Genomic DNA, 12,155 nt, shown 5'->3' with positions numbered 1-12,155 from the left:
TTCTGAAGGGGTCTATACTTTGTTGTATTTTGTAAGGGGGTCAATCTTTTGTATTCTGTAGGGGGTCTATCTTTTGTATTCTGTAGGGGGTCTATCTTTTGTATTCTGTAGGGGGTCTATTTTTTGTATTCTGTAGGGGGTCTATCTTTTGTTGTATTCTGTAGAGTCAATCTTTTATATTCTGTAGGGAGTCTATCTTTTGTATTCTGAAGGGGTCTATCTTTTGATGTATTCTGTAGGGGTCTATCTTTTGTTGTATTCTGTAGGGGGTTTATCTTTTGTTGTATTCTGTAGGGGGTCTATCTTTTGTTGTATTCTGTAGGGGGTCTATCTTTTGTTGTATTTTGTAAGGGGGTCAATCTTTTGTATTCTGTAGGGGGTCTATCTTTTGTTGTATTCTGTAGGGGTCTATCTTTTGTATTCTGAAGGGGTCTATCTTTTGTTGTATTCTGTAGGGGGTCTATCTTTTGTTGTATTCTGAAGGGGTCTATCTTTTGTTGTATTCTGAAGGGGTCTATCTTTTGTTGTATTCTGAAGGGGTCTATCTTTTGTATTCTGAAGGGGTCTATCTTTTGTTGTGTTCTGAAGGGGGTCTATCTTTTGTTGTATTCTGAAGTGGTCTATCTTTTGTTGTATTCTGTAGGGGTCTATCTTTTGTATTCTGAAGGGGTCTATCTTTTGTATTCTGAAGGGGTCTATCTTTTGCATTCTGAAGGGGTCTGTCTTTTGCATTCTGAAGGGGTCTATCTTTTGCATTCTGAAGGGGTCTGTCTTTTGTATTCTGAAGGGGTCTATCTTTTGTTGTATTCTGAAGGGGTCTATCTTTTGTATTCTGTAGGGGGTCTATCTTTTGTTGTATTCTGTAGGGGGTCTATCTGTTGTTGTATTCTGTAGGGGGTCTATCTTTTGTATTCTGTAGGGGTCTATCTTTTGTTGTATTCTGAAGGGGTCTATCTTTTGTTGTATTCTGTAGGGGGTCTATCTTTTGTATTCTGAAGGGGTCTATCTTTTGTATTCTGTAGGGGTCTATCTTTTGTTGTATTCTGTAGGGGTCTGTCTTTTGTATTCTGAAGGGGTCTATCTTTTGTATTCTGTAGGGGTCTATCTTTTGTTGTATTCTGTAGGGGTCTGTCTTTTGTATTCTGAAGGGGTCTATCTTTTGTATTCTGTAGGGGTCTATCTTTTGTTGTATTCTGTAGGGGTCTATCTTTTGTTGTATTCTGTAGGGGTCTATCGTTTGTATTCTGTAGGGGTCTATCTTTTGTTGTATTCTGTAGGGGTCTATCTTTTGTTGTATTCTGTAGGGGTCTATCTTTTGTATTCTGTAGGGGTCTATCTTTTGTTGTATTCTGTAGGGGTCTATCTTTTGTTGTATTCTGTAGGGGTCTATCGTTTGTATTCTGTAGGGGGTCTATCTTTTGTTGTATTCTGTAGGGGTCTGTCTTTTGTATTCTGTAGGGGTCTATCTTTTGTTGTATTCTGTAGGGGTCTATCTTTTGTTGTATTCTGTAGGGGGTCTATCTTTTGTTGTATTCTGAAGGGGTCTATCTTTTGTTGTATTCTGAAGGGGTCTATCTTTTGTATTCTGTAGGGGTCTATCTTTTGTATTCTGAAGGGGTCTATCTTTTGTATTCTGTAGGGGTCTATCTTTTGTTGTATTCTGTAGGGGTCTATGTTTTGTTGTATTCTGAAGGGGTCTGTCTTTTGTATTCTGTAGGGGTCTATCTTTTGTTGTATTCTGTAGGGGGTTTATCTTTTGTTGTATTCTGTAGGGGGTGTATCTTTTGTTGTATTCTGTAGGGGGTTTATCTTTTGTTGTATTCTGTAGGGGGTCTATCTTTTGTTGTGTTCTGAAGGGGGTCTATCTTTTGTTGTATTCTGAAGGGGTCTATCTTTTGTTGTATTCTGTAGGGGTCTGTCTTTTGTATTCTGTAGGGGGTCTATCTTTTGTTGTATTCTGTAGGGGGTCTATCTTTTGTATTCTGTAGGGGGTCTATCTTTTGTATTCTGAAGGGGTCTATCTTTTGTTGTATTCTGAAGGGGTCTATCTTTTGTATTCTGTAGGGGTCTATCTTTTGTATTCTGTAGGGGGTCTATCTTTTGTATTCTGTAGGGGGTCTATCTTTTGTATTCTGTAGGGGTCTATCTTCAGTATTCTGACGGGGTCTATCTTCTGTTGTATTCTTCATAAAGGGTCTTATGTTTTGCTGTATGCTGAAACTGTCTGTATTTTGTTGTATTTTGAAGAGGTCTGGGTACTTTTGTTTTATTCTGCAGGGTTCCATCTTTTGTAGTGTTCTGAAAGGCTCCGCATTTCTGCTGTATTCTGAAGGGCTCCGTATTTCTGCTGTATTCTGAAAGGCTCCGTATTTCTGCTGTATTCTGAAGGGCTCCGTATTTCTGCTGTATTCTGAAGGGCTCCGTATTTCTGCTGTATTCTGAAGGGCTCCGTATTTCTGCTGTATTCTGAAGGGCTCCGTATTTCTGCTGTATTCTGAAGGGCTCCGTATTTCTGCTGTATTCTGAAGGGCTCCGTATTTCTGCTGTATTCTGAAGGGCTTCGTATTTCTGCTGTATTCTGAAGGGCTCCGTATTTCTGCTGTATTCTGAAGGGCTCCGTATTTCTGCTGTATTCTGAAGGGCTCCGTATTTCTGCTGTATTCTGAAGGGCTCCGTATTTCTGCTGTATTCTGAAGGGCTCCGTATTTCTGCTGTATTCTGAAGGGCTCCGTATTTCTGCTGTATTCTGAAGAAGTCTGCCTTTTGTTGTATTCTGTTAGGGTCTGTATCCTCTGGGGTTTTGTGGGGTGGGGTGGGGGGGTTGTGGGTTTTTTTGTTTGTTTGTTTGATTTTGTTGGGGTTTTTTTGGGTTTTTTTTTGGGGGGAGGGGTTGAATTCTGATCAGTTCTGTATTTTGCTGTTGTGTTAGTTATATTGTGAACAGGTCTGGCTTTTATTTTAATCTGATTTTTTTTTTTCGGGAATCTCTCTTTCCGTGCATTCTAATTAGTGTTGCTTCATAAAACGAAAGTCTGAGTTTCGTTTTCGTGTGTTCTGATTCGCTGTCTTTATTCCCCCCCCCCCCCCCCCCCACCCCCAAACACACACACACACCCCTTTCTTTAAGCCAATCAGCATGATTGCTTCAAAACAAGTTTTAAACGCATGTTTTACTCTTTTTTTTCCCCCTGTGTGATTTGTTACATTTTCTTCTTTTATTGTAACTGGCTACGTTTTGTATTTTCTTGTGTTATGATTGGCTACATTGTGTTTTTTCCTGTGCTGTGATTGGCTACATTTGTTTTTTTCCTGTGCTGTGATTGGCTACATTTGTTATTTTCCTGTGGTGTGATTGGCTACATTTGTTTTTTCCTGTGCTGTGATTGGCTACATTTTGGGTTTTTTTTCCTTTGTTGCGATTGGCTACAGCACGACAAATACACGACAGTTTGACACGTCACCTTCGGAGTCTGAACGATTTCATGACTTGTCTCAACAGCTGTACAAGGGTGAGTGTTCTCCGTGTGTGTGTGTGTGTGTGTGTGTGTGTGTGTGTGTGTGTGTGTGTGTGTGTGTGTGTGTGTGTGTGTGTGTGTGATGCTCTGTATGTGTGTGTGTGTGTGCGCGCGCGTGAACATGTGTGCTTGACTGTGTGCTTTAGTGTGTGAGTGTGTGTGTGTGTGTGGATATGTGTGCTTGACTGTGTGCTTCAGTGTGTGTGTGTGTGTGTGTGTGTGTGTGTGTGTGTGTGTGTGAATATGTGTGCTTGACTGTGTGCTTGTGTGTGTGTGTGTGTGTGTGTGTGTGTGTGTGTGTGTGTGTGAATATGCGTGCTTGACTGTGTGCTTCAGTGTGTGTGTGTGTGTCTGTGTGTGTGTGTCTGTATTTGTGTCTGTGTGTCCATGTGTGTTTATACTCAGTGTGCTGTGTGTGTGTGTGTGTGTGTGTGTGTGTGTGTGTGTGTGTGAGTGTGTGTGTGTGTGAACATGTGTGCTTGAGTATGCCAGTGTGCGTGTGTGTGTTTCAGTGTGTGTATGTGTGTGTGCGCGAGCGCGTATGTGTGCCTATAGTAGAGAGAGAGAGTGTGTGTGTGTGTGTGTGTGTGTGTGTGTGTGTGTGTGTGTGTGTGTGTGTGTGTGGATGTGTGTGTGTGTGTGTGTGTGTGTGTGTGTGTGTGTGTGTGTGAAAGAGATGGGGCGGGAGAGACTGACTGACAGAGAGAGAGAGAGAGAGAGAGAGAGAGAGAGATTTTGGAGCAGATTATTTCAGAAACATGCTTCGCAAGTTAACTTTTCATTTGCCATTTCTTCTTCTTTTTCTCCTTTCGTTATTTCATCACTTCTTGTCTATTTGTCTATCTTTGAAACATAAGAATCAATTCTTCACGTGACTCGCTTTTTTTGTTTTATAAATTATGACGATGTGGGAAAGATGTTTAGTCAATCAATCTGTTCATGAATTTCTTTAAACAACAGCAAAAACTTTGTTCATTCATTTAAACGTTTAATTGTTTTGTTGTTGTTGGTTGAACGTTGTTGGTTTTGTTGTTGTTGTTTTGTTTGTTTTTTGTTTGTTTGTTTGTTTTTTTCATTCATCCACAAACATTGTTCATCAAGATTAATATATGCGTTTCATTTGTTTCTGTTGGTTTCATTCATATCTCAAAATTTTGTTTCGTTTTCTTAGTATTTCGAAAACTTCCGTTTCCAACGTCTTTTAATCTTTTTCTTTTTTTTTGTCTCTTTTTTTTTCCGGTTGTATCTTTCCCTCTCCCGGTCTTCTTTGCTGACACAATGGTTGGTTGTTGTCGTGTTTTTTTTTTTGTTTTTTGTTTGTTTGTTTCTTTGGAGGAAGTTGTTCTTTGTTTGGTTGGTTGATCGGTTTTCCTTTTTTTATGCTTTGTTTGTTTTCGAACATCTGAAACATTGTTTCTTCCATCCCTGTCGTTTCTTCGCTAGATAACCGAAGAACAATGTTAACCAAAACCAAACAACAGCAACAGCAAGAAGAAGAAGAAGAAAAAAAGAAGAAAAGAAAAGAAAGAAAAACTCCTAGTTTGACTCAGAGCAGGCTTTTGTTTTGTCTTTTTCCTGCTTTTTCGCGGAGTTGGGAAACATAACTGTTTCAGTTTCTCAAGAAGGAGTCACTGCATTCGGACAAATGCGTTAACTCTTTCCATACGAACGGCGAAAGAGACGACGTTAACAGCGTTTCACCCCATTTACCATCATCAAAATATTGCAAGCGGAAGGCTCTTATACTGAAGACGTGAATGTTGACAAAGAATACCACAGTTCTGATGACGGAAGCTAAAGGTTGGGTCATTCAGACACCCACTGGACATCCGAGGGGTCTGTGTAGAGGAGAAGAGAGGACTGGCTGTACTGAGTGAGTTAAAACGAAGAATGCATGCAGTCACCCATCAAAGTACTAACCGAGTCCGATCTTGTTTCTTCTTCTTCTTCTTCTTCGTTTGTGGGCTGCAACTCCCACGTTCACTCGTATGTACACAAGTGGGCTTTTACGTGTATGACGGTTTTTACCCCGCCATGTAGGCAGCCATACTCAGTTTTCGAGGGTGTGCATGCTGGGCATGTTCTTGTCTCCATAACCTACCGAACGCTGACATGGATTACAGGATCTTTTAAGTCAAGTCAAGTCAAGATTTTATTTCATGATGGTAAATTGAATAAGCAACAATTTCTTCTTTTTTTTTCTTCTTTTTTTTTCTTTTTTTTTACATCAAGCCATCAATGAAAAATATGTATATATATATAAAATTAAAGGGGAAAAAAAGAGAAAAAATATAGAAGAGAGAGAGAGAAGAAACAAGCGGTAAGTATTTGATCTTCAGCTTGTGTATACACACAAAGGGGTTCAGGCACTAGCAGGTCTGCACATATGTTGACCTGGGAGATCAGAAAAATCTCCACCCTTTACCCACCAGGCGCCGTTACCGAGATTCAAACCCGGGACCCTCAGATTGAAAGTCCAACACTTTGACCACTCGGCTGTTGCGCCCGTCCCAACGTTGTTTGACTTGGTGATGGGACGAGGGCCGGTGCTTTCAACGTGGTATTGGCTGTTGGCAGTCTGACAGGAAACATAACTCGTCTTTCTCCTGTCTTCTTAATAAGGGCAGGATTATACGAACCAGCACTGGTTGCTATATACTGACTGTACCAGTGCTACACCGTGTAATCGTGCCCTTATTTCTGCCCTCAAGGGATGCAGCTCCCATCTTCACTCGTGTGAACGAGCCGGGGCTTTTATGTGCATCACCACTTTTACCCCCTCCATGTAAGCAGCCATATTCCGTTTTCGGGGGTGTACATGCAAGGTGTGTGTTAGAGTGTCGATAATTCAGCGAACACTGACATGAAGTCCGGGATCTTTAACGTGTGTAGTTTGATCTTTTGCATACGTGTTCACCGTGACGAAGGGGGTTCAGGCATTATAGTAAGTCTGCACATCTGCAGACGTGGGAGACACCCTTCCCCCTCTCATACTCTGTTACGGGGATTCGATCCCATGACACAAAGATCGTTAGTCCAGTGGTGGCGGTCTCTACTCTGGGAGGGACGCTCACTCAGTCTGGCTCCGCGACTAAGCCATTATTGTCGTAAGTAGATGGCTTAGTAGGTGGTGTCCTAAGTACGTTAAATCAGAACAGGCACCACTGAACACCATCGAAGTGACTCAGCAGCAGTGCAGGGTCTCCTCTGGTGTGTGGCCTCCTGGCGACCTAACATCGATGGTTCCCTGTGGACTGCCGACGCTGGAACTGCGACGGACGAACCCGGGTGTGGCCGTGTATGGGGGTATCTAAATGAGCGGCGTGGAAGTAATGCCACTGAAACGGTGAAGATGATGAGGCAGCAAAGAAAAAAAAAAAAAAAAAAAAAAAATCGTTAGTCCAATGCTCTGACCACTCGGCTATTTTGAAATATAATCCTATTTTTTCGGAACTGCAATACCAGGCCAACCCGTGACGAAGGTGGAGCAAGCCCCTGACACTTCGCCTAGGTTAAAAAAAAAACAAAAAAACAAGAGAGGCAAGGCCTTCAAGACTCACTTGTGATAAATTAAGTCCCCTAGCATTAATTACAGAGTAATTTCCCTTTTTTACTATCTGCCCCAAAACGTTTGCAAAATAAATAAAAATTCCATGCTTAGCAAAAGAAGTTCCTGTTTGAACAAAAAATGATAATAATGACTGTTCTTGTTGTTGTGTCGGAATATCAGATCAAAGTGCCAAGTTTAGAGAATACAAAAAATATAAATATAACAGTAAATGCAGTTTGCATATAATTAGGCTTCTTTTTTTATTTTATTTTTTGTGCCCATCCCAGAGGTGCAATATTGTTTTAAACATGATGACTAGAAAGAACTGAATTTTTCCTATTTTTATGCCAAATTTGGTGTCAACTGACAAAGTATTTGCAGAGAAAATGTCAATGTTAAAGTTTACCACAGACACACACACACACACACACACACACACACACACACAACCGAACACCGGGTTAAAACATAGACTCACTTTGTTTACACAAGTGAGTCAAAAATCAATTTAATATCGTAGCCCCCGGGTAGAGGGTGTATCAGATTTTTCCTCAAGGCCTGACTAAGCGCGTTGGGTTACGCTGCTGGTCAGGCATCTGCTTGGCAGATGTGGTGTAGCGTGTATAGATTTGACCGAACGCAGTGACGACTCCTTGAGCTACTGATACTGATACTTTCGGAACTTTATTTATTTATTCATTGGGAAATAAAACAACAGAAGTCAGGCATACACAGATTCATGTCCTCCAGTTTCATCCCAAGAAGGAAAAGAAGAAGGAGAAAGAAATGTCTGTCAGCCATACTTTCATATAAACCTTTCTTCTCCCCATTGAGCCCTCATAATAATTTTTTTTAAATAATAAAAAAAAATAATTTTTAAAAAAATTCAAACACACAAGTAATCACACCATCTTATATTAACCCAAAACTTTTTTTTTTCTTTTTCTTTTTTCTAATAATCTTTTTCTTTCTTTCTTTCTTCCTTTCTTGAAAGTTGCCCTGCTTTGTGTGACCTTAGACAAAAACTTATTCAACCGAAATATTATAGAGATCCGTCTAATTTTAGGTTCAATTTACTCATGTCTTCGAGACAGGAATGTACTCTGCATAACTTAGCCACATATATATATATATATATATATATATATATATATATATATATATATATATATATGAAGGATTAAAGAGACTACGTACAGTTATCTCGTGAATGTTGAATATTTGTGTTGACTATTTTGGGTGATATGGTTGATATTGTGCTAACAATTTTTTGGTTGATCTGAATTGTCTACTTACTGTGTCATGTCATTTTCTAATTATTATTTATCAATGAATCCCCCTTCAGTAAGGGGCTCTGGCCTTATCTGAATAAAACATTCGTTCGTTCGTTTCTTCCTTTCTTTTCAGACACACTCCACAGACCTCTACCACTCAGCCCTGGAAGGCAGCATCCGCTACTTCTGCAACAAGAGTTGTCTGATGGCCATAGAGACTCACCACCAGCTCCAAGTGGGCGCTTCCACCCAGAACCCATACCCCGACACAGATGAAGCAATCGTGGGGTAGGGAGGCAGGACACAGAGACAGACCTGCAGGCTGATACGATACAATACGATACGTTACGTAGCTGTATAGACGGAGATTTGGCTGCACGTGAGTCGGGCCTTGGATAATAAATTGAGGTCACTGTGGCGTCATTTGCATGTTGGTGCTGACAGTGCTGAGATAAAGGGGCGGAGGAATTCATTAATGAAAATAAAAATAAAGATTTTTTTTTTTTTTTTTTAAAGGCACCTCACTGTTAGCAGTGACTAATTTGATTAAACGGCATTCTGTGTATGTTTTGAAAAGCTATACTTCTTACTGAAATTTCTGAACAAATACAAATAAGTCAGTGAGTTTTGGGGGGGGTTTTGTGTTTGTTTTTTTAATTAGACTGGACCGGTTGACAGAAAGCACAAAGAGCTATCCTTTGCACCTATCCAATAAGCAGTTTACTCACTTTTAAGACACAAGGGTTTCGTCTTTCAGATGAAGGTCCCTTGTGCAACACGTAAAAAGAACCCACGGCAACAGAAGGGATTTCCCAAGCCAACATTCTGTAGAAAAATCCAGTTATTTAGATAAATTCATTTGCATGCAGAAAAGAAGTGGAAAAAAGAAAGAAAGTGATGATGCACACTCCCCAGGTACAACCGCCCCACCTTCACACAGAATAATCTCTTGTGACAAAAAAAAATAACACAATACAAAAAGTGAGGATGTTCAGATCTGGAGTCTTGGTTCCATGAAGGTTGCGTTGTTGTTCCGGAAAGTGGGGATGAAGTCCTGGCCGTCTTTCTCGGTACCAGGTTCGTAAACTGAACGATTAACCATAGTCCAGAGTGCTAACCATTACACCATGGAACCCTGTTAACAATATTAACCACAACAAGGTTTCGTTTTATATACGCCGAGGGCAAATAAATCGATCCCATCGTAGCGAGTGAGAATTTTTTTTTCTTTTCCGTGAAGTGTTCTAGAAATGTATGCTGTCAGCGCCAAGTTGCAGATAATGCCACAAAACCCGTGGCGCCGAGATCTCTGTCCATAACCGCTGTGCAAAAAGCAAAGCAAAATTTGGTACGAAATGGTTTATGGGATGAAAAAAAAAAAGTGGCGAAATCTGTTTGTTTTGTTATGTCATTGCTGTTGTTATCATAGTTGCTATTATTACATTGTTATTGTTAAGTTTTATTATATAACCCTAACCTGATGCAACATCAATCGCAATAAATGACAGTATTCATTCATGCGTTTCGTCTTTTTTTTTTTATTTGGGGGGTGGGCCTTTTTCTGTCAAAATTAAGAAAATTGGGGGGGGGGGGGGGAAATTAAAAAGAAAGAACAAGGTATTGCCACTGCGCAGCTCCACCGACCATAATTATTTCTGCCTGAGCGCTGTCTGTGGAATGAAAATTGCACAACAGAATTGCAAAAGGGATGGGATTCATTGATTATTTTGTATTTATTTGCTTACTTGATTGCAGAGTTTTGTTTTGTTTTCTGTATATTCGTCGGTTTAATTTTAATTATGGCTTGTTGGCTGACTTAGTCGGTTACAACTGTTAAAATTCATTTTGACTTATTACATATTGTGCACGTGTGTGTTCTTCTTCTGCGTTCGTGGGCTGCAACTCCCACGTTCACTCGTATGCACACGAGTGGGCTTTTACGTGTATGACTGGGTTTTTTTTTACCCCGCATGCTGGATATGTTCTTGTTTCCATAACCCACCGAACGCTGACATGGATTACAGGATCTTTAACGTGCGTATTTGATCTTCTGCTTGCCGTATACACACGAAGGGGGTTCAGGCACTAAGCAGGTCTGCACATATGTTGACCTGGGAGATCGTAAAAATCTCCACCCTTTACCCACCAGGCGCCGTCACCGTGACTCGAACTCGGGACCCTCAGATTGAAAGTCCAACGCTTTAACCACTCGGCTATTGCGCCCGTCACGTGTGTGTTGATTTGTCAGGCCTGCTTCCATGCATGTTTTTTTTTCATTTATCTATTTCTCAAAAAGAAACGATAATGCAAACTTACATTTCAATTTGGGGGCTGAATGAACTCAATCTGCACTGGAACAGGTTTTTGCATTAATTGTCAGCTGTGAGTTTTGTTAAATTGCACCATAGCGAATCAGTAGTAAGAACATCAACGTCGTATTGCACACTGTCTACGATATGAGTTTGGGGGCAATCACTTTGTTTCTGAAGGAGCCGTTTTTGTGTTTGGTGATTTCCATCATTCCTTACTGCTGGAAAGATGCCTGATGCGTGTGCGTGTGTGTGTGTGTGTAAGTATATTTACACACACACGCACACACACACACACACACACACACATATATATATATATAGTCTGTGTAGAGGAGAAGAGAGGACTGGCCGTACTGAGAGTTAATCAGGCTTTTTCACACACACACACACACGTGTGTGTGTGTGTGTGTGTGTGTGTGTGTAAATATACTTACATTTGTGTATCTACCAGGGTGGATGTCTTCAACAGAATGTTGCCACCTTCCTCATTAGTGAAAAAAGATACATTGAAACATAAAACTGTTGAAAAAAAATCAAAATTTTTTCTTTCAAAACACATACACACACACAAGCACACACACACACACAAGCACATCTGCTACCATCAGACAAGCAGATCAACTAAAGCCATTGCCACAGCTGAGGTACACATTCATTTATTTCCAATGATGCACGATGAACATGTAAAAATGTACACAGAAAAACACCAAACCAATAACTATTATGGCTGACACACACGGATGTACTTACCAACACTACACGTACTACACACGATGTGCTGTGACATATCTACACATAACATAGTTGTGGAAATCAAGACTAGAGTTACACACATACACACAACTGAACACACATTAGACATGCCTTGGATGTCGACTCTGTGGAAAATAAACCTGAATCATCTCGTTCGTCAGTGTAAGCAAAGCTCTCTCACATCATCCCAACAAAATGAAGACATCAGCATATTATGCAAATGAAGTCAAATATCCTGTTTTCATCCTCATCTATGTGTTTGCCAAGTTAACATACAAAAGCACAGAGTGCGCACACTGCTACAGTTCACTACTATTGGCTTCAAATCAAAAGGAAGAAAAACGCGTTTACAAATTAACACTTGCGCGTTAATTCAAAGCAACAAGTGTGCATCAAATTCTCAACTGATTTAGTTGACCAAAATTTCACAAAGAAAATATATCACTTGAACTTTATTCTTGAGCATATTCCAAAAAAAAAAATTTAAACGAGCACACACTGACAGAGAAAAAAAAACCAACCCAATCCATCAGCAAATTGAAAATATTATCAAAACCCAGATAAAAGAAACACTGAACTGACTCAAATTTTACTGATCGCTTCAGCTGTGTTGACACTCCACTGTAGATATCGCGGGATGGGGAGGGGCGGGGGGGGGGGGGGGGGAACAATCTTCATAGCTACTCTCTTCTTTTCCCCTTAGCCACCAATTTTTTCCCTCTAAAAGAGAACACAAAGAAGGAACGTGAGA

General features: G+C 40.3%; 1 protein-coding gene across 1 annotated transcript in view; it reads left to right on the top strand.

Annotated features, from left to right (window-relative positions):
- LOC143277917 (uncharacterized) overlaps positions 1–9,857 on the top strand; it is a 16,914-nt gene extending 7,057 nt beyond the window's left edge. The window contains exons 4-5 of the mRNA XM_076582886.1: positions 3,430–3,509; positions 8,473–9,857. Of these exons, the coding sequence (XP_076439001.1) occupies positions 3,430–3,509; positions 8,473–8,631 (239 nt within the window). The 3' untranslated portion in view covers positions 8,632–9,857. The remainder of the gene's footprint in view (positions 1–3,429; positions 3,510–8,472) is intronic.
- Positions 9,858–12,155: the final 2,298 nt, after the last annotated feature.

This window comes from Babylonia areolata, chromosome 35 (assembly GCF_041734735.1).
Source record: "Babylonia areolata isolate BAREFJ2019XMU chromosome 35, ASM4173473v1, whole genome shotgun sequence".
Lineage (NCBI taxonomy): Eukaryota > Metazoa > Mollusca > Gastropoda > Neogastropoda > Buccinidae > Babylonia > Babylonia areolata.
Note: the sequence above shows the minus strand (reverse complement) of the source record. Positions and strands in the feature narration are given on the sequence as shown.